Source organism: Toxorhynchites rutilus, chromosome 1 (genome assembly GCF_029784135.1).
Source record: "Toxorhynchites rutilus septentrionalis strain SRP chromosome 1, ASM2978413v1, whole genome shotgun sequence".
Lineage (NCBI taxonomy): Eukaryota > Metazoa > Arthropoda > Insecta > Diptera > Culicidae > Toxorhynchites > Toxorhynchites rutilus.
The window spans coordinates 137,862,696-137,886,221 of record NC_073744.1 but is presented as its reverse complement, the minus strand read 5'-3'; the positions used below and the strand labels follow the sequence as shown (position 1 = coordinate 137,886,221).

The window sequence follows — 23,526 nt, the reverse complement described above, 5'->3', positions numbered from 1 at the left end:
GTTCAAAAGTCACAAAGAATTGAAATGTTGCATAAAACTTAATTTAGCACCTCGATGAAACATTTCCCAGAGTTGCCCCCATTCCCCCTTTTTTCCGGTTGAGCTCCCAGACTATAGACAAAAGTTTGTTTTGAGACACTCCATAGTACATATTCAGTGTATTAAACGAGTTCAGAAACGCTTCAAGTACGCTCCACATGGTTTGCCCTGGAATAACCCCGTCAATTTACCACCCTATGAATAACGTTGTCTACTCTTCACAATCTTGACAACAATAAATGTTGATGAAATGATTTTCGAAGAACAAATCACTCAAAACAAGTTTTCGTTTAGGCGTAAAATATGTTATTCAAAATTTGTTTTATTGTTCGTTTCCATACAAATGACGATCTTTTTTGTTTTAGTTCTTCGTTATCAAACAGTGTTTTGTGTTGTTGTTTTGTTCCGTAATTATGCTTTTGCTCGATTTAGTACTATTTCTGTTTTGTTTTTTTTTTCATTGCGTAATAAAGGTTACCGTTTTGTGTGTTGGGTTGCTTCTTCTTCTTTCGTTTATGTTTAATCCCTGGGCGTTGTTTTATTTTGTGTAATTTACTACGATTTTTTTCTTTTGTTTCTTTCTTTTGAACTACCGCGCGCGCTTTCTTTTTCCCTCAATGCTTCCATTGAGTGTATCGGCGTTTTTTTTTTCTTCTCTTCTTTCTCTAAACCAAGCCTTCGCGTTCCGAATGTGCTTTCTTTTAGGTTTTTTTTACTCTGTTCTCGATACTGTACTCTCTCAGTAGTCGTCGTGTCGTCGGTTTTAGGAATTGGAAAGTTTCACTCCAATAAACCTTTAATTCTTTTTCCTGTCCGCTAATATTTGTTGACTCGTAACTTTTTCGCATATTTTTTGGAATAAACAATGAAAGAAGTTTCTATCGAAAACCGGAGCTCACACGATGCGCTGTCACAACATTTTGCGCCGGCTTTTCTTGAACCACTTTTTACGGCCTAATTTTTTTTTGTTCTTGTTCTTGTTCACGAATAATATTCATTTGCGTATTTTCTTCTTACGGCTACTGTACCTCTGGTGTGAGTGTGTGTGTGTGTTGTATCCTCGGCCTTATTTGCGCGCTTGCACAAAAAGGTACTCTAGATAGGTTAATATGCTGGAAACCGGTTTGGAACTAGTTTTTGATTGAATAATTAATAAATTGTGGTGAAAAATAAACGGTATCGTTCTTTCGGTAGATTTGTTTTTGAACGTAAACCACAATGGGTTCTCTATGATGTTTAAAGGGTTTGATTTTGCTGCAAGCTATACTTAGTGTTAGCGTAATGAAGGTACTAAATCTTGAAGCCTAAATAGTTATATATTTTATATCATTGTTAAAAGAAAACATACACACATTCAGCAAATCTTACATTAACACAGAAATCACGGAGGGAAGCTGCTTTCGCGAGTTGCTGCACTACTTGTTTCCTGGTCCAGGCGAAAGGCTTCGCACTCCTCCGATTATCTTTTCATTTGTTTTACTTTCCATAAAGATGTATATAAGACTTTAAACCTACGCTTTTGTTTATGTTGTGAGTGCGTTGTCGTAATTCCTTCTGCTGTCTCCAACACACGCGCGCGCATACGCTTTCGTTTTGATGTGTGGGTCCTTAGCGCAATTCTAATTTTAGACTCTGATTATCTCTGTGTGATCTTATTAGCTTCTTAATTGAATTTTCTCTTATCCTAGTCTTGTATTGAAGAAAACCGTTTGTTAGTGTTTTTTAATGCCAAAGTCAATGTAAAATCAGAAGAGTTGAATTGTGGGTGGAACGAACAATCATCTGTTTTCAGAGTGCCCCTTGTGTTTTCCTCTTCCGACATATACTTTCGTTATTGAAATTCGTCCCAACTGGGAGATGGTGTTTACTCTGTCTAAATCTCCCAAATTGTGTGACCAAGATTTCTAGTTAGTATATTAGTGTATTTTAATGATTGGGGTTAATCAATAGGTAAATCTGTGCCCGGATTCGAACCACTCTTTTTTTTGTAATTATTCTTTTTTTTATTCTTATGTAAGAGTATCGGCAAAAAAGAAAGAGTATCTTTCCTGGACGCAAAACCCTTTTTCGAAATAGTGTACTTCAATTGCAAATCCACATTTGTTCTCGAAATAAATAGAAATTGATACTCCTCCTTTATCCTTGCCATTTAGGTTCGAATCATTCTAATCATTCTAAAATTCAAACGCCCTACTAGCGAAGAAAGCTGGATCGGTATTTCGCATTCTATGTTTCGTGGGTCTTTCCCCTCTCTCTTGCACACTTCCAGCATCCAGCTTCCTATTTTCACGGGGCAGCAAATACCTTACATAATTTTCAGCCGTAAACTAGATTTTATAAATGGTAATTGTTTATTTCCTCAATTTCATTTCTCGTTTGCTTCCTCCTAAGTTACACAAACTATACCTCAAAATTCATCTTATTCATCAATCAGAGCTTCTGCACTTCTTGCGCATTCGCAATCATCTCTTCTTAAAACGTGGTTCACAAAATACATCTGTCTTGTGGACATTGTTTTCCTTTAACAAATGTAATGCATTCCGTTTTGTTTGTAAATAATGGTTTTGTGTGTCGACACACATATAGTTAACTGACAAAACATAATTTGAATAATGTGTGTGTATGAGTGAGAAAAAACGCTATCTCTGTGTCCTTCCTCTTTGCGCTAACGGATCACCGTTTTCATATCATTTACTGTATTTGTTTTGCTTTGTTTTTCCTTTTTTGTTCATTCACATATCAAGTAGCAAAGAAGAAAATTACCTTTTTTGCATCAACATGAATATTATATAAATATAGGCATGCACATCTCAATCTGTCCTCTAAATGTGCACAATTCAGTTGGTTTAATCATCACCAATTGCGTCTCGATTTCTGCTGATTTACACACAAATGTTGATCTGATTATAGCGTTGGATTGTTCACTTGCTTCCAACTTCCAGCGAGCTGCTAGTGCGGTTAAATATGGTTTAGGTTCATCATAGTCGCGAAACTTGTTCTTCTTCTATAACAGAAAAAAGTTCTAATCATTTGTATTTAATTCACAGGGTTCATATATCTCGCGCTCTTCTTAGCAGGAAAAAGAATTATTTTTCCAACAAATCTTCCTCACGTTTGATTTCTAGTTTCAATCTTCTCTAATGCACATATATTATACGGTCGGTTCTCGGTTTTGTTCAGTATTCCACTCTGCATCACACGTCGAATTCGCTTAGAAAGGCAAAAATCGGATTTCGGCGCACGCCTCGGAGCCTTTTCATTCTCTTTCTCGTTTCGATGCTATCTTGTTTTTCTTATGCGGGAAATTATGGTTTTGAAATATTGGAAGGAACAGCTTGTTTGTAATGTAAAATAAATAAATTCTCTCTAGCTCTAAGTTATATTGTAAATAACGAAGAAACAATAACAACTTATAGCCCTCTCGTGATTATCTTCCCCTTTTGGAATATGGAGGGCGCGCTCGCTTCCATCGTAACGCGACGAGCGTCCGCATCCATGAGTGTTTGGTTTTGTCGGAAGGAAAATGAGGGTGCATCCTTATATCATTGCAAAGAAATCTTCTGACCGGTTCCCGCGATGTACGTTCCCCTGCGTACTCCAATTTCTCTAACTCAAAATATCGCTTTCTCGGTATGCGCGGAGCGTATGAAGGCGATTTTCTTCCACCTATTTTTCAAACATAAATCTCGAACACACACTAATGTTATATACGCGAAATGGCCGCGACAAAGAAATGATGGGCACTCGTTGGCCACGACGTAGACCGCTTCCGGTGTGCATATCCCACCAGGAACCGGCACTATCCGATATTTTGCACTCTGTTCGCGCTTTACTTCTCTGCATTTTGTGTTGTGGCTTTTTTTTACTTTGCGGTGTTTCCTCCTCTGTCTGCGCTCTAGACAGCGGTCACATCAGTCGTTTCAATTCGACTGCCTTCCAGAACGGTTCCGTTGGTTGTGGGTTGCTGAGTAGGTTCGGTCTCACCCTGAGTATCTTCTCCATTAACGACTTCCTTTCGTTTGAAAATCTCACATTTCAATTTCACCGCTCGTGGTTCGTCATTGTCATTATCGCCATCCTTTTCCTCCTTGGGAGGCAGGGTGAGTGTCAGGTCCTCGAGTCTCTTCATCAAAGCGGCCGCGGTCACATCATCACTTTGGTCAGGTTTCCTAGCGAAGTGCAGATAGCACCTACCGTGGAAACCATTCCATTTGATGAAGTATGGATTGCAATCTCGGCTGCGTAACTCCTGTTTGAGTTCTTTGATTCTCATCGTGCGGTTAATGTTCGAAACGCGTATACACACGCTCCTCTGGCCGCGGTTTTCCTTCCGCTCGCTCTTGGCGCCCTTCTCCGCACTGTCCCGTGCGCGTCCAGATCTCTTCCTATCGCCACCCTTTCCGGCTTTCTTCCTATTCTCCTCCCCTTCGGACTTCTCAGTTCCGGAATCGGCTGCCGTTCCGTCCTTGTTGGTACGTTTCCCCGATCTATTACGCTGATAGTTCCATCTTCGCTGGGGACGTTTCCGCACAGCTTTACCCTCGTCGGCAGTCTCTCCGTCGGTCTTATCTCCGGCATCGTCATGATTTCCGGTTCTATCGTTGTACAGGTTCGGATCAACCCGACGGCTCGAGCGCCTTCGTCGTTTCTGAGTGGACTGTGACTGGCGAAGGGTACGTCTCTGGTTGGCCTTCTGTCGGAAGCTCTCCACGTCTGTGTCGTCCGATTTCAGTTCAATCACCTTGCCGGCCCTGTAATCAAAATGTAAATAGAAGTTAAATGAGTTCATTGTGATGGGTTTTGAATAATCGTTCTTTATTACAGAGATATAACTTTAACGCGAAGATTCCTAGCCCATTAATCTGTACAGCCACCTTTACCTTTGATTGCAATAAAGTCCCCCTTTTTTTGTTGTTGAAAAGGGGGAGGCGGTCAATTTTACTCTTTCTTGCAGTGTTTGGATTTCGATCAAAATCGAATGATACACAATGTGTCATGCAAGTAACCTCTCACGAACATATAACCAAATATGAGAGGATCATTCAGATACTTGTATGAATGACAGTAATCACTTGTGTAACATTACATGATTAAACCAAGAGAGGAACGAAGACTGTTGTTTGCATATTCTAGCTGTATCAAACATCGCAAACCATTTTCGAAGGCTGCATACAAGTTTGAACCGCATATATCGTTCCGCTCTACTATAGCGAAACCTACTGCACAGACAAGTGCGAAGCAATAAATGATACAAGAAAAATGACGTCATTATTCGGTCACCATTTGCGGAGAGCAACGAATGGGAAAAGAGAGCGGTGTTGCTAGTAAAACTATGCGGTCTATATGAATATACATATTTCAAGGGATAGCGGCGTTAAAAATGGAAAATATGATCTGCCTACCCTTTCCTTAGCCTCTATCGAGCTAAATTATCATATAGTTTGCAATCTCTGAGACTTTAAAATCAGGATCTGCTATATTAGCTAAATATGAATCATTCGCTTTGCGTAGTCCGTACGATCCTGCTGTTTCATGATACATGGAGAGGTCGATATGCATATGTTAGAGGAAAAGAAGAAAATAAACTTTCTACACCGAAAGCGTATATGATGGTTCTGCTTGCGTGTCTGTGTATCATGAAGTGCGAACCGATGCAAAGTTGTCTCGTTCTCTTTTGTGTCGTGATTTGCAGCACGTAACAACAAGAGGATGCCACAGGGGGAAATGATTTTTGTAACGGGTGTTAAATAAAAAATGAGAATTTTTTCAATCGCATATAAAAAAATTTTTTTTTTTCATCGATTTCAGTATTTTTTAATGTTTTAATGCAATTAATGTTAATGTTTTTTTTTTGTGGTGTGAAAAATACTCAAATTGATTTTCTTCAATGTTTATTTTAATTACAGTGGGAAATTTCTATAGAAGCAGGACAAAAATAAAGATTTTCTCATCTACCGTTATTTTAATTTTTGCTGTCGGAAAATGGCTTGGTCGTCGAGGATTAAATGAATTGTTAATCGTTGGTGTTGAACAGGTGAACGATGATGGCTTGAAGGTTTTTAATCTTTCCACAATCAATCACCAAGTTTCGAGCCATACAAATTAATCGTTTAATGATCGTGTTCCTGAAAAATAATACGTTAAAATTGGTGATGATTACTTGAAGGAAAATCGACATGCTGAAATTCAAACTGCATAAATGATTTTCAATTTTATCCTAAACCGTTAAATCCGTTCCAGGTACCGTGTTCTATCCGTCTTGATTATGAAATGGTATTCACGGTTCAAGTTACGTTCATCGGCTCTCCATATTTTCTTATCAATTCGTCCAACTTTTCAGGTCCATTTTCCATAGGTAGCATTAGTTTCTATTCATGCCTTTAAAAAGAGAACTGCTTTCGGGTATACTAATCGGAAACAGAGTATATTCGGTACGTACGTACTAACGTCACCGCAGCAGTTATCTTTTGGACGTGTCCGGAAAATCGCAAAGGAAATAACAACAAAGAAAATTGCACACATACAAGATAGCACACGCGGAAAAATCCTCATGAATATAAATTCCACACAGAAAAAGTGCAATTTTTTAAATGAAATATTTTTTTCGTAATGAAATTTATTCTGAAGTAATATTGGTTTGGAACATAGGAGACGATCCTTTAGATTACTATACATTTAATACCGATTGGGGCGGTCCTAGGCACGGAAATACAATTCTGAATAATTTTTTTTTGAATTTTTTCGTAAATTTGGCTTCAAAAATACATATGACCCGAAAATTTCAACCTAAAATAATCGCGATTTTAGTTTTTTTGTATAGAATATATCCAAATAATTTATTCGTCGTTTGATTTCCAAACAGAACAAAGTTATATACGTTGTTAAATGATAGATGGCGCTACGTCCGTTTCATCGAACTTTCATTCACACATTCATCACACAATTCCCCTGAAGCCAGGTGCATAGCCGGCGAGCTGGAAGCCTTTTTGAATGAGTACAATGAATTATTGAAAACTCTTCAAATCACACATGCTCGGATTGCTAAATGATAATCACACTATTGTCATCAATTCTAATAAAACACCACCTGTAGTGCGTGTGTAGATCCAATGCGATGTTGTTGAAGACGTTGCTGGAACCATGGTAAGCGACTGCACAACGACGCGAAAAAATGTGATTCGAAAGGAGAAACAATAATCTGGAGTTTATTGTCGACACATACCGTTCATACAACGCCCTCCATCTTCTACTTCAATGGTTGAGAGCTTGATAGAGTTTTATGGATATTGTATGACGATTCGACTCGGCAAGGACAATTTCATTCTACAATGTTGTGAGCTGTGCCAACAGTTCATTATCGACGTTTACGTGAGGGTAGAGAGCGAGCGACTGTGATTCCTTCAAAGAATACATCCTCTTGTGAGAGGCTATCATGAGCAACGTCGTCACAGCCTTTGCAATAGCCAGGCCAAAAAGCAATGCATGGCATTACATTGCAGCAAAAAAAAATGCAGTAAATCTCGACGAGTAATCCATTTTTTTTAAAAACCCCAATTTTCGGTGATCTTTCGTTTTTCAATAAAATTCAAATTTTTACGTCAGTGACACTAATAAATGAAGGAACGAATGAGCTAATATTTTGCAAAGGGTTTATTATCGTGCAAATCAACATTTCGCAGCTAGTTCCGTGTGAAAAATCAAGATAACTATTTTTATTGGCACCCAAAACCATACGTTTCGATTCGTATTCCTAAAAAAAACTCACATAAAACGAAAAAAAAATTCGAGATGACATTAGATCTCGATGTTTCATGCGATTTTAAGACATTTGGCATCAAACTTTTTTTTTCGAAAACCCCGATTTCCTCCCCCCTTGGGTGATTTTTCGTTTTTCAAAAAACTCAAACTTTGACCGCGCCACTCTCCCTTAAGTCCGATTGAGCTAATATAGGGTGTTTTTTCATAGCATAGGGTGTTTTTTCGAGGTGGTAAACATTTTGTATAGGGTAACTTTTTGAAATTAGAGATGACAATTTTCATTGGCACCCTAGTGTACAGTCTACTAGGATTGGGCCATCTTTATGAAAAGATCGATCTTTTAGAATCGATTTTCCAAACGGTGTAGGGATCGATCCACTGATTAAATCGGTACTAAAGAATCGATCTTTGTCGAATCGATTTTTGGAAAATTGAAATCTTTTTTTCGATTTATCTGCCTGTTCTATATAAATGCCGTCTTTTCTTTGAACAGGGAATACAAATTTCATATTTCTATTCAAATATCAAAAGCATTTTTATTTGTTTCTCAGCATGAAGGCCATAGTCACAGGGCATTCACTTGTGCCGTCAGGTAGTCGTATTATTAAATAAATTAATTGAAAAAGCATTATTAGAAATTCAACAACCGCTCAAAACTCAGCTGACAATGACACCATAAAAGCCAAACGTGCGATACAAATGTCATTTAGTCGAAACCGATTGTTGGTTTTGGCGCCAGATTTAGAAAAACATCAGGTTCAGTGATCCTATGCGCAACCGGTTACAGTTCATCCCCTCAGAAGCTGCCGTTAGTTCTGTCTCTGTCACCATTTGAACAGAATTAAATGGTAGAAAAAGCAATCCAAATTTTGAAATTATGTTTAAAAAAAATGTTACGTGGCCTTTGGTGAGATAAAAAATCGATTTATACTGAAAAACAAAACTACAAAAAGATCGAAAAGATCGAAAGCAAAAAAAAACGATTTTCTCAATTTTCTCGAGTACAAAAGATCGTTCCAAAAAATCGGAATGAAAAAGATCGATCTTCTAAGATCTTCTAAGAGTCTTAAAATTACATGAAACGTAGTGTTATCTCGAAAAAAAATTGTCAAAAATCGGAATTTTTCTTCGGAGTACGAAACGAAAAGTATGGTTTTGGGTGCCAATAAAAATAGTTCTCGATTTTTCATTCGGAACTTGCTACAAAATGTCGATTTGCACGATAAAAAAATGCAAAATATTAGCTCATTCTGACTTCATTTACTGGTGGCACAAACGTTAAAATTTGAGTTTTTTTGAAAAACAAAAAATCATCGAAAATCGAGGTTTTCAAAAACAAATTTTGATCCCAAATTTCTTAAAATTGCATTACTCGTCGAGATTTACAGTTATCTCAATTCTTTTTTGCTAGAAAAATGTTTCTTTTTTGGCGCTTGGTCGTTTTTCCGCCTGAAAAATCGATTTTTGACAAAAAAAAATCTTTTCTAGATATCTGTAAATCATACGTGATGCAGTTTTAAGGTATTTGCCATCATTTTTTTAAACCTCGATTTCCGGTGTATTTCCAGGGCGTTTCACGCTACCATTCAATTTCAGTTGTGCACGGAGAGTACTTTCCGGGGTTCCTTAATATTTTGCAGCTCGCCGTTTTGAAATACCTTTCTTGTCATCTCCATGGTCAAAACACGGGTAGAACGCATATTTTTCTTCCCCGGAGTTATTCTTTTTTCATTCAGCGCAGAGTAAGGAACATAAACAAAACATGAAGAGCCTAATCCTGCTAATTGGAGTTCTTCTTCTTGAATTGCGTTAACGTTCCTTGTGGAACTTTTGCCGTCTCAGCGTATGCGTATGCATGCGTATGTATGCAGCGTATGCATTAACGTATGCGTCATTTATTAATACTTATTTGAGATTTCTTATGCCGAATAACACGCCTTGAATGTATTCCGAGGGGCAAGCTCTAGAATACGCGTGACCACAGTGCAAGTCGAAGGAAATTTCTCTGAGAAAAATCCTCCGGCCAGAACGGGAATCGAACCCGAACACCCGGCATGATAATGTGAGATGCTAACCACACCGGCCACGGGTGCACGCTAGTTGGAGTTACGGTACCCAAAAAAAATTGAGAGACTATACAAATCTAAGAACCACCATTTAAACGGTATTCGTTGAAACAACGATACTCCATTTCCATCTCGGGTAAACCACGAGTAATCGGTCGAATCTTTATGAACGTAGTTTTAAAATGAAATTTCGGCTCTGAACAGCTTCTGCGTCTGAAAGAGCTTTGCAAATAAACATATGGGAAAAAAATAAACGCTTCTGAAAGAGATTTGCAAATAAACATATGGGAAAAAAAAAAAAAGTTATTCATAAGAAGCCCCACCAAAATCTTATCGAATCCAACTAGAGTAAAGTGACCAGATGGTCAGAGGTCTAACGCGGGACCCAAATAACAAAACGTTATGTATCTACGTTATGGGAACATATACCATAGTTTAGCGAGTCTGAACTGATATGTATTATTTTTTTCTAAGTATCGGCACACAGTTGTGATTTTTCGGTGGTTTAGATTTTGTTTGCGCCTGAAAATCACTCGCTCAATCAGAGCATTTACGCCTGGCAAGCACGATTCGAATTCTACAATTTTCTTTGAAAAAGAAATTACGAATATTACCGAATGGAATGCTCGAATTTTTTCTTAAATCTTACGTTTATTAAGCCTAAAACAAAACTTATTCAAGGATGTTGATTCGCAGCAGCAGCAGCACTGTCAAGCAACTTGATGATTTTTTCATACTGCAAGCTCCACCCCACAGCGAAGAAGTTGGACATCCTGAGGCACTTTGTGTCCGCCAGATATAGCCGATCTGGTATTTACAACATCATATCCCTGCTGCTCCCTAAGCTGGGACATCGAAGCAACCGGCCAAACGGTGAAGGAGAATCTGGTCAAACTGGACATTTTTATGTGGAAGCGTCAGATGAGACCGGCCGTATCTGAGCAGCAAGCAATCACTCAGAAGGAGTAGCTTGAGGTGCTGGTGAAAATCCTCTTTCCGGCCAAAGAAGTGAAAAACTTCTTTCCGTGCTTATAATGAAAGACGAGACGTACTTGATGCTAGAATTTAACGAATGGCAGGGGATCGGGTACTTTACGTTCCCCAGGTAAGCGATGACTTCGAATATATCATCCACACCAACTTCTCGAAGAAGGTCCTTCTCTTACAGATGTGAAGCGAATGTCCAAGCCGCTCTTCTTTCTAATCATATTGTGAACGGGGAGATATATAGTACGAAGTGATTGCCGGAAGTTGCGAAGGTGATGTGGATGAGGATGGATCGGCTGGAGATAAACATTGTCGCGAAGACCGCCAACCTTCTCAACACTCCCCAGCTGTGACCGTTAAAAAGTTTTGGGTGAATGGCCAAAATGGAGAGACAGTCGACCACCAAAGCCACGAAAATGTAAAAAAATACGCCGACATACATCTTTTCATCGACCATGGTTGAGGTTCCGACCAACTTCCGTAAGACCGCCCAGCGCTTCATTCACGATACTTCATCAAACAACCCTCCCTCTTCCTGTCGAGTATAGACTAGTTTCTCCGGCTTATTTAAAACGTTAAGCCCTGACCGAGCTAGAGGACCAAAGATGATCTTTTCGTTTGACTCGCGTTGGTCCCTGCGGATCAATAGGGGACTTTTATAAAAATCATTTTCCATTTTTGTTGCTGTCGCTTCCAGTTGACACTCTCTAAACAAAAAGCCCAATGTCGGTGCGATGAACCCAGCTCAACGTATTAGTCTTAGGATGTATTAGAAGCGCTCTTGAACAGTCTGTCAAATAAAAGTTTGTTTTTTGAGGTTCATCCAATTAAGAAAATCAACATGATTAGATTGTGATATTGAAATATACTGATATCGCGGGACATTTTCGTTTCTTTTGCCAAACGCGGGACGTTTCGCGGGACGTAATCTTACGCGGGACATTTTGTTGAAATGCGGAACTGTCTCGCGTAACGCGGGACGTCTGGTCACTTCAAACTAGAGATCTACATATCATTCAAAAAAAAAAAAAGGAAAACAAAAAAGCATACTTCTCTTGATCCTCCTTCATGCACTTCAGCACCGGTACAATATCCAGACGACGTGAAGACAACAGATGCCACTGAATGCCCGTCGATCGACGGAGTTTCTTCTCCACGCGGATAACCTCAGTGGGCGTCACGATGAGATCCAGCGGTAAATCATAATTTTTGAACAGTTCTTCTGGTAGCGTGTCGAACACCTGCACATCGTGAACGGTCGTTACGATCAGTGTGTCCTTGGTAATCAGGCCCAGCTCGTTTAGAATTGCAATATCCAGATCGACATAGCCGTTACCTTTTCCAATGCGGTAACCCTGTCGGGAAACAGCGCAGGATCCAACAACAACCATGTCTATCTTCTCCGTGCCGGTCATACCTAGGATGAACGAAAATATAGGTAAACAAACAGTATTCGTGAGTAAAAGAGAAAGAAAGTGAGTGCAAACAATTTCATATGCTTCGTCTTCTATCAACTCTTTCGTGTTTGTAACCGCTCCCGTTATCAAAGTTCAAGTGTCGTTATTCACATTTCGCCAGCGTGAAAGCACGAGGCAGAAAACAAAATAAAACAAGGTAGCTACACAATTTTCCCCCGCTTATCAACTTCTCCCGCGATTAAACCCAAAAAACAACACACATACCAATCTCTTCGAATGTATCTGGTGGACCCTGCAGTTTGATGATCTTTTTCTGCGTCGCCGCATCGAGCTCGCTCATGTTGCTACATTTGATCTTGGCGTACACGTTGGGCGATTGCTGGGCCGGTGGCACGAGCAGCGTCTTGCCAGCCTTCAACACCTCCAGCTTGACATGTTGCTGGGCCAAATCAATGTTCACCTTGATGGTATCTGAAAGGAGCGGATAGGGTTACTCTCATAACAAATTGGTTTATGTAATACAGCCTATACAGTATATTGAAAGTTTAAAATCAGAACTATAAAAATCAATATCAAAATCAGTATTCGTTCATGTCGACCCCCCGGGAAACCGATATGTCGATATCAGCCACTTTAAGAATCTCTGGACTAGACCAAATCAAGTGATCTTACATTCTAAAAAATGACGCTTTCAGCATGCGGCTTCAAGAGATTAGTTTGTGTAAACCTTTGAGTCAACAGAACAAAGAGTAGTGATAACGTGATGATTATTATCACTATGATGAAGTAAACAAAATGCTCTCCAAATATACACAATTTCATATCTTCTTTTGTTTTATTTAGGACTTGACAGCGGTCCTTATCAAAGTTTAAACCAACAAACCTTAAACAGAATACTAACAATAAAGATGATAACAAAACAGATTGCAGCTAGGATGACAAAATCGGTACAATTGGATTCAACATTTTGAATGCTACTTATCGTTCATTGGAACGCAAGCTGTTCACATCATCACCTAACCTATACACACATGGAATGGAGTATTGACCGTAAACCTGTAAACATACTTTGTTTATTTTCAAATTCTTTGTCCTCCTTTAGCACTGGTGAACGACAACATAAAAAATTGTATTAGGATTCACTTTCTTGATTTTTAATAATGCTGTTGAATTTTTTGAGAGAATTGAAAGAAAGCAAAACACAAATCAAACGAACAAATAGAGCAGTGTGGGACAAAGGTGTCCACGGGGCAAAAGTTCGCATTGGACTCTTTGAAACATACAAGCATAAAAATCTTACAATACGGTACTACCGTTCTATTATTAAGGTAAATGATTTTGGTTTGTCCAGTCGAAAATATGATCATGGCTTGTTCACTTTTTTGAATGCTCTAATTCAGCACTCCTGTGTCAAATAAGGTATTTTGTTTGTTTCAAAACTTATAAATAAAATTGTCTTTTTCATGATTTACAGTAGTTTTATAGTATATTTTAACGGAATCACATGTTTTAAAGGATTATAAAATACATTTTCTATTTGTGTCAATGCGCCCCTCATTCGAGTTTACTTTTAATCGATCACCAGATGATTATTTGGCACGTATTCAGACCTTTTCTGGATTAAAACACTCACAAATATTGTAAACATCATTTGTATCAGATTTACATAGCTAATCCATTAAATTAACGCATTTTGGTGAACTCAATTCTGATCATGAGTTGTCCAATTCAATAATGTTATTTTGTCCACATGATTTCTATGGCAACAGCTTGGCGCGCTGCAGTTTGTTTGTTATGTCCTTCGCACATAGCAGAAAAAAGTTCCGCTGAGTTGAGGGTAACACATTTAAAATGCCCAATAAAAGGCAATATTCAGAAGAAAGCCTAAATTATGAATGGATCAACATGATGACAGTAACCTCAAGCAATGATAAATGCAACATCTACTTGTGAATTCAAATGTTTTCATTCATAAATGATGATTTCTAAAACCGGACAAACCATGATCATTTTTTGGGCAAACCATGATCATAATTCCTCTTTGAGTAAAATCCTTAAAAAACATAAAATTTTTAATAATTTCAACACCTTTTGGTAGTATCTAGAACTAGAGGCAACTAGAAACTTGAGGTTTTCCAACAAACCCAAACTCGTATCGATTATGTGTGATTTCTATGAAGAAAAATCGATTTGCATTTACTAGTTGCGTAAAAACACCCCAAATCGGACAAACCAAGATCATTTACCCAACCAATGTTTATATTCTTAGTCTCTTCGAGCCACCAATGTATGGTAGACATTCGTTTAGCCGCACCCTATTTTTCCTCAATATTTTCAAAAATAAGTCAATTCTTTGTACAGTTTTGCTCATAAAAGACGATTATTGTTTATTTTCATCGAATTCATTCTGAAACAAAGTATAAATTCATTTTTTGTTTTCTAAGTAATTCAAATATGTGTAATCAGGGTGGACATTCGTTTAGCCGTGGATCGTGGATCTATGCATAATCCTGCTGAAAAAATTACATCCTCGGTAGTGTTATTCTCAATATGGCCAATCAAAACGTCCTCCAGTAATTGAAGATACTTTTCGGAGTTCATTCGGGTGAAAATGAAACAAATGAGAAGCTTGCTGTGATAGGAAACGGCTCCCCACACTGTCAAACTTCCGCCCCCAAAGTTTCGCTTCGATCTCACGACATGCCGTTGACTTAAATTGTACCAATAGCAACTGTAACAGTCCGGACCATCCAAATTGAACTTTTTTCGCCGGAAAATACAACATTTCTCCATTCTAGTTTCCATTCCATGTATTGCCGGGCGAAAATGAGATGGTTCTGCTTATGGATGGCGGTCAGTTTCGGCTTCCCTTGAGGTTTCTTCCACATGATGTTTGGTGACTCATACAAGATGCGCGCAATATGCCTCTTCGTTACTGGAACAACTGATTCTGCCTTAATGTATGAGCAGGACATCGTTTCCTGGTTGCTTCGTGTCTTATTCGACCTTTGAGACGCAAAGTAACTTTGGTGTTCCCATTTGTTGGTCGTTATAACCCATATTTCTGGCACTATTTAAAGAAATTCTGTACCACTTTCTCAGATAGACCAATTTTTGTTACGATCGAGCGATTAGAAAACTTTTGTTCACTGAACATATTTATTATTTTCCGCCCCTCTTCCGTCAATAGAATACCTTTCGCCATTCCTTTAAATTCTACGTAAATCACTAATCTGACCAACTTCTTACGTTGCACATCTAATATTTATCTTGTAAATTGAACATTCCCAAGTATTTTTTCAAAAAACACAGATAAAGGCTTGGTGATTATGCAAAAACTCGTTTTTTATGCCCTGTGGCTAAACGTGTGTCTCGGGAAAAAACGACGTTTAAATGTTTATATCCACCGATGTCGCCTTGTGTGTGTATGTGTGTGTGTGTGATTGTGACGCACGTCCTTTCAATAAAAGTGACTTAACACGAGATTTCTCGTGTTTCGCGTTCCGTCTGTTACGGATGGATCACGAAATAACCAGTGTTTTCTACACTTGAAGGTTAAATCCTTGGTTTCCCAAGAATCTAACAAGGCCTACCGATGCCTCGCCTCCATCTCATCCACATGGAAGGAAATGATCTCGTTCGTGGAATCCGAACAAATGAAGCGTTCAAGTTTGCCTCAAAACGTGCGGTCCTTAATATGTTGAACATACTATCACTACAGCAAATAAGTATCCCGACAAAAAGAACATTCCTAGTTGTTTTGTAAGTGTTTCAAGTGCGGCTAAACGAATGTCTATCACTGTATGAATCTCTGTATGAATGCTATGCTTAACGCTTGTGTGACGCTGGTTGGTTTACGTTGCACAAACGATGTCTAGAGGTGCGATTCCACTGAGACTATGCTATATAACATGTTGCGTGATCTTTGACACTAGCAAGTATTGTCATTGTTGTTCATTCCATGCGGTGCCAAAGAAAATTTGATGTAGTTATGAGATGTGGAATAATGGTACTGTATGTCAATTGCGAGAAAGGTCACCGAAATAGCGTTCGAGGTAAACTTTCAATGCATTGACATGAAACAAAGTGCGACATGCGACCAGCTTGTGTATTGTTCTGTGAGAGCAAGCACGAATCATCAATCAATTATCGTCAACTGATGAATGACAACTACTAAACAACTATTTCTTAAATTTCGCAGCATTCTAAAATGATATCCAAAGTTATTAATAAGCGACTACGTCAACAATGTGGTCGTGACTTGGGACACTACCTCCTATATTTATTTTGAATTGCGAATTTTTGGAGGGTATTGCTACACGAGAATTATATTAATGTATAAAATTTAACAATTTCATTATATCTAATAATATTAGCGATTCAAAAACTATAGCCCCTGTTAAAAACTGATACCGATGATGAGCTTCTGAAGATAGGAGGAGGAGGAGGAACAGCTGGATCGCTGCTGTTCGGGCGCTTTCACTTTTTCGGAAACCCGCTGGAAACTCTGATAGTACAGGGTTTTCCAACTTTAAATTCCGAAAGTAAATTGAAATAAAACACACTTAGAATTCGAATTTCGATGAAACTTTTATTTCAAATTAAAGTTTGGTTTATGCCAAAAAATGTGTGAAATGTGTGAAATACAACATCATTCAAATGTCCACGTAGGGCTTCCTCGCACACCTTGATCCGGAACAGGTAATTTTCGATTACTTTTCGGCACATATGGGGCGGTATCTCGGTCATAACTTCACGAATGTTGTCTTTCAAAAGTTCAAGAGTTTGCGGAGAGTTGGCATATACACGGTCTTTCGCATAACCCCATAAAAAAAGTCTAGCGGGTTCAAATCGCATGATCTGGACGGTCAATTGGCATCACCAAAACGCGAAATTATACGTCCCTCAAATTTCGTTCGCAATATGGCCATGTTCGGTCGTGTTGTGTGGCACGTGGCGCCGTCCTGCTGAAACCACATGTCATCCGTATCCATATCTTCAATTTGTGGCAAAAAAAAACGGTTAACATGCGGCCATAGCGCTCACCATTCACAGTTACCGTCTTGTCGTCCTTATTTTCAAAGAAATACGGCCCGATGACTCCACCAGACCATAATGCGCCCCAAACAGTGACTTTTGGCGGATGCAATGGCCTCTCAACAATCACGTGTGGATTTTCTGAGCCCCATATACGGAAATTTTGGGTGTTCACATAGCCACCGAGCTTGAAATGTGCCTCATCGCTGAAGAAAATTTGATGCGAAAATTCAGCATTTTGCTGCTGTTGTTCGTTCACCCAATCGACGTATGCCCGACGCATTCCATGGTCACCACGCTCTAATTTTTGTACCAGTTGGACTTTATATGGATGTAGGTGCAAGTCCAAATGCATAATTCGCCACAATGATGTGTTTGACAAGCCCAATTGCTGAGCACGCCGTGGAATCGAAACATTCGGGTCATCCTCCACACTGGTAGCCACAGCAGCAATATCACAGCATCAAACGGTTGTCAGCGCAGGACTGTATACTTTCGGAAGCCCGAAATGGAAAACCCTGTATATTGTTCTCCGAGATGAAGGGTAACATCTGTTGATAAGTTTCTCAAATGACTTCGATTGCGAACATAAGATACTGATTGGTTAATGGTTTGACAAAGCGATTATATGTTGTTTCTTTCGAAGTAACAAAACCTTGAAATGTTTCCAACATGAAGGAAAATACGAGGTCTCTATGCTATTGAAGATGAGAGTAATTTGCTGCACGACCAACGGCAGAATTATTTCGATGAATTTGATTGGAAAACCATTCAGACCAATTGCATTGGATTTAATGCTACATACGGCATAATACTTCTTCTTCTTCTTCTTTTTGGCTTTAAGAGGGTTTAAACTTTTCAGTTCATTCGCCTCTACGGCATAATACTGATGCACTGACCGGAATGAGTGGATAATCGCCTTTAGCTTAAGAAAAGGTCAATCAGAACATCAATTAGTGAAGGATCTTGGGATTAATCTAACGATCGTTTCCTTTGAAAGCGGACACGTAATAAACGAAATTTATGCCAACTCGTCTTAGGAGTTGGCAGCACCATCTCAAAGAGTAGTGAAACGTTTTGGGTGTAAAGACATGGTTCATTAAGTAACTTTGCATACTTGAAATATACGAAATGCAATTAGACTACTTTTTGGAAAAAGCCAATTTTTTTTCTTAATTTTTTACAAAAATTTATAACTTAAAAACTATGATACCTACAAAATTCTTGTCAAAGGATGAAATGTAGGAAATTGTAGAAAATTGTAGGAAAATATAGAAAAATTTTCACAAAAAATTACCAAAAAAAAATTTGGAAAAAAATTTCGCTAACAAAAAAAGTTATTTTAAAAATAAAGATTCATTTTTCTCAAAAACGTATTTTTTAAAAATTCTTAAAACTACATATATGAATAGCCCTTACAATTACCAACAAGTCGGTCCATACATCGGAAGATGGGCACTTTTACAGGGAAAAAGTTTTTCGAACAACAGCTTCTTCATTTTTTTTATTCGTTTATTTTTACAGGCTCAGTTACTTAAGTTTAAAGGAGCCGAATTATTAAATATCATTTTAAAACTATATATATAAACAATTTTCTTACATCTATGGTTAGTAAGGTGGAAAACCGATTACTCGTGGTGTACTCGAGTTTAGGAGGGTGACATATTTTTAGGAGAAGGATGGGATATAAGGAAATTAGCTTTTTCATGTTTTCTTTAAAAAAATACAACTTGTCCTAATTTAGTTTAATGTCAAGATAGCGATATAGTGTATTCGACAAAGTTTTAGATCTTGTTTAAATATAAACTTTTGTCGAAGACATCAACTTTGTATATTTTATAGTTTTTGGAATATATGTCAACGTCAATGTTTTGCTCGTAACATTTTTGTGTGTAAATTCTCACGTTTGGCATGTTTCTAAATAGAGAAAAGTTAGCAGAGCATTTAAAATACGATAATTTATACAAAAAAAATGTTACGAATTGAACATTAATAGGTCTTTTTTCAAAGAAAAACATTTTTAAGATAACTTTTGATAAAAACCAATATAATTTCCTACATTCCATTCTTTGACTAAAATTTTTTAGATCTGATATTTTCTTTGTAGTTTTTTTTTAAATTTGGGGTTTTTCAACTTTTTTTTTCGAAAAATCTTAACTTAAAAACTATAACATCTACAAAAAGATGGTCAGAGAATGAAATGTAGGAAATTACATAGGTTTTCATTAAAAATTATCAAAGAATTTTTTGGAAAAAAATTTCATTGGAAAAAAAATATTTTGAAAATTAAAATTCATTTTACTCGAAAAAATATGCTTTTAAAACTCTGAAACAATTGATATAAATAGCCCTTAGAATTTCCAACATGTTTTCCATACGATGGGCACATTTTTATGTATAAATTATCGCAATTCACATGCTCTGCAAACTTTTCTCTATTTTGAAACATGTCAAAAACATGAGAATTTACACACAAAAATGTTACGAGCAAAACATTATTTTCTTCAGGAGTCTTCGTACAAAAATGACTTATATTCCAAAACGACACGTCTTCGACAAAAGTTCCCGTTTTAATAAGATCTAAAACTTTGTCGAATACACTATATCGCTATCTTGACCTTAAACAAAATTAGAATAAGTTGTATTTTTTTCAAAGAAAATATAAAAAAGTTGTTAGAACAACTTTTTCCCTATAAAAGTGCCCATCTTCCGATGTATGGACGACTTGTTGGAAATTGTAAGGGCTATTCATATCTATTTTTTTTTTTATTTAAAAAAATGCGTTTTTGAGAAAAATGAATTTTCATTTTTAAAATAACTTTTTTTTCAGATGTTAGAAAACAATACACAGAATTCAGAACGTTTTGATCATTGGGCTTATCGTTGGCATAAATTTCAATACAATCATACATTCAGAAGATCTAATTTAATGATAATACAATAGATTTAAAAAATGTGCTGTGGAACCAATTATCCATTGCACAGAATTTACATCTCCCTCAAAGTATATGAAATAACAATAACACGTATTCTGAAAAAATGTTCCTTATCTGATAACCATTTTTATGATTTATATCGAGATTGTGGCAAGAAAAATCAAATTCACAGCCTAGATAAGTTCAAACTTTCCTCTAAATAAAATATTACAAAAAATAAAGAGAAATTCGATGAATCTAAATGATGCAGTGTGAAGGAAAACTGATTGTTTCGCGTAACACCTGCTACCGATGACACGGTATCAATAAAATTCATTTTCGGCCACAGCCAGCAGAAAAATAAAATACCACAAAAAGTTATTGTCTTATCGATACGCCCGACTGGTTGCTGCAAAACAGATAATTCATACACAATCATCATCACATAGTTCAGCCAACCAGGTTTGGACAAAGCTCCCAATTGAAACTGATAAACATTAATTGAAACGTTTGTTTATAAAAACACTGCTAAGATGTTATTCTACGGTCGGAAGGTCAAATTTGTTTCCCCTCGAACGGTTTTCGCTCGGTACTTACTCGCTTTCTTGAATTCCTCGGTCTGGGCGAGCTTTTCTGCTGCCTCATCTGCCCCGGTAAAGTTGGGTATCTTGTTGAAAATGGAGAATCGCCGTAGCGGCGAAAGTTTCATTTCTCTCATTTTTTGCCAGATATCCAATCGTAGCGATCGTTTGGTGATTTCCTTTGCTGCAATCAAAAGATTTTGGAATGCGTGAGTGAGGTTACGTTACGATCGGGAACTGGAAATGCTAGAATGGGACAGCGAGCAGCAGCAGTTGTGTTGACTAGGAAATTCTTTTTCCATTACGAAATACTGCACTAGCTACTGACATCATCACAGAAGGCAATGACTTTTCAGTATTCAGATGTTTTCTATATTGTCTTGTTTTACTATTACAACAATATTTCGGAATGATTTTCCTTCATGAATCGGGTATAACAGACGGAAAGCAAAATAAATTGATCAAAAATAAAGATGATTTCACCGCCGCTCCTGTTTTTTGCTTTCATTGTAGCAAAGAAAGCAGCGACAAGAAAAATATATCCGTATGTCAAATAAGGGCATCAAAGCGAAAAGCTCATTGCGTTCGATTACTCACGTTTGTCTTCCTCCGGAACCGGGGTCGTGGAAGTTGGCGTCGTTGTCGGTAGTGTTTCGTTTTCCCCTTCTGCCGCCATTGTTCGTCCTGTGATTGCGATCCGAATCAAAGAAAATTGTCTTCTTTAATGCTACAAAGGAACAGAAGAAAAATACGTTCACTTTGACAGCGCTTAGTGATTTGTAAAACTCCGCGCCTACTTTTCCCTCTCAGTCGCTCTCTAGAACTATCGAAAAATACACTTGTTCTCCTTTTCTGTCCGCATAAAACAATCTTGTATGCGTACGTTACCACAGAAGAGGAAACAAAAAAAATGATTCGTAATACCGTTCCAAATCGCAATTGTTCACCTCTTCGAAAACAATCACTCTCTTAAACGCTTTCTAATCCCCTGAAAATGGTGCTTTCTGTTATTAATCCACTTTTCTAGCGTTGAAAAAGTCGAAAGGTACTATCAAACACCCAAGAGAAAGAAAAACTTTGCCCTCCTTTTACTCCACAAAACTTTTCGCGGACTACTAGAAGCTCGCTTTTCTTCTGACTGAATAGCGGATGGAAACACAGGAGGCGTCACTTCCGCTTTGGGCAAGGGTCTGTAAAATCAGCTAGGTTCAGTCGCACAAGGCACAAAAGAGAAGGGAAATCGTCGTGTAATAGAGGGAAGAAAGAGAGAAAAAATAGAACATCGCAAGAGAGACATGAAATGGGCATACCTTGCGTTCGGTATACACCTTCGGGCCGTAGACACAGTGGGTTTACTTATCTTAAGCTTGACAAAATGGACACAAAATGAAAAAAAAAATTCATAGTCATAAAATGAATATAATATTACTGTAGATAAATATGTTTTGTGGTGCAAATATGTGGTACAAATATTGGACCTGATTCTCGAATGCACTTCACTGTGGAAACGAAATAAACGGCACGCCATTGAACTACATTTTACGAGTTAGTGAAGTGTCGAAGATAATGATGAGTTTTCAGGCAGAATGAGCACTTTTCAAATAAAAAATCATTAATGAAAATTAATTTCTTCGTATCAAACTGGTATCCAATATGAGTGGAAAACTTTGTTTTCTTCATCTGGTATAATAAACTCATACAAAAATTTCATCTGAAGATAATTTGATATTATAATGATAAGTTTAGTGGGAAACTAATCTCGTATCCAGATGTCGACACCGTACCGTTGTCATCGCGAATACGTTTCATTTCGTTTCCACCGTGAAGTGTATTCGTAGTGTATTCGAGAATCAGGGCCATTAATTAGTTATTGAATGATCATCACATTTGTTCGATTTGATGAAAAAAAACTGTGTGTAACTGTCACAAAGCTCTGATTATAGAAGCTGGACTTTTTTGACGTAGGATTACGTCCAACCGAAAGATAGGAAGATATAGCGGATATAGGGTCTGATTCTCGAATACACTTCACGGTGGAAACGAAATAAACGGCACGCCAATGAACTACGTTTTACGAGTTAGTGAAGTGTCGAAGATATTGATGAATTTTCAGGCAGAATGAGCACTTTTCAAATAAAAAATCATTAATGAAAATTAACTTCTTCGTATCAAACTGGTGTTGAATGTGAGTGGAAAACTTTGTTTTCTTCATGTGGTATAATAATCTCATACAAAAATTTCATCTGAAGATAATTTGATATTATAATGATAAGTTTAGTGGGAAACTAATATCGTATCCAGATATCGACACCGTACCGTTGTCATCGCGAATACGTTTCATTCCGTTTCCACCGTGAAGTGTATTCGTAGTGTATTCGAGAATCAGGCCCATAGATAAATATAGATATAGATAAAATCTAGAAAATCTAACGCTTATAACTCGAGCCCTTCTAAATGATGTTCTAAATGAAGATGTTTACATCGATTGATAGGAAACATTTGTACACATCCATCACAATGAATAACATTGTATTTTTCTTGAGACAAATAATTGTGAAATGTCAAGCATGTTCCAAACGTGCTATGTGCCTTTTTTCGATTGATCCAATTTGTGCTTCTCAAATTGTTCCGCCTAAAAGAAGCAACTAAACAACAGCAAAATACAATTTAAACACATCAATACCACTGCGAAAACAACCGTAGCAAGCCAAAAGAATCGTCCTTC

The 23,526-nt window shown here is 37.6% G+C and overlaps 1 protein-coding gene across 3 annotated transcripts; it reads right to left on the bottom strand.

The window, feature by feature from the left end:
• Nucleotides 1-476: 476 nt before the first annotated feature.
• Nucleotides 477-21,957, bottom strand: LOC129768246 (uncharacterized). 3 transcript variants are annotated; one of them, XM_055769764.1, is made up of 6 exons: nt 21,726-21,957; nt 21,399-21,528; nt 20,818-20,985; nt 12,533-12,739; nt 11,901-12,267; nt 477-4,790 (listed from the first exon to the last, which is right to left on the bottom strand). In XM_055769764.1, exons 2-6 carry the CDS (start codon nt 21,475-21,477, stop codon nt 3,935-3,937), a joined length of 1,677 nt encoding a protein of 558 aa, XP_055625739.1. In that variant the 5' UTR covers nt 21,478-21,528; nt 21,726-21,957; the 3' UTR covers nt 477-3,934. The 3 variants fall into 3 exon arrangements, with proteins under 3 accessions (XP_055625739.1, XP_055625731.1, XP_055625746.1); XM_055769756.1 differs by having other exon boundaries at nt 21,749-21,956; XM_055769771.1 differs by having other exon boundaries at nt 21,599-21,740.
• Between the last annotated feature and the right edge of the window lie 1,569 nt (nt 21,958-23,526).

Coding starts and splice junctions, on each gene's coding strand:
- LOC129768246 (XM_055769764.1), bottom strand. CDS start 21,477: ATGGCGGCAGAAGGGGAAAACGAAACACTACCGACAACGACGCCAACT. Junction 12,740..20,817: donor CGAGGAATTCAAGAAAGCGA/GTAAGTACCGAG, acceptor CGCTCCTTTCAG/ATACCATCAAGGTGAACATT. Junction 4,791..11,900: donor ATGAAGGAGGATCAAGAGAA/GTATGCTTTTTT, acceptor TTTTGATTACAG/GGCCGGCAAGGTGATTGAAC.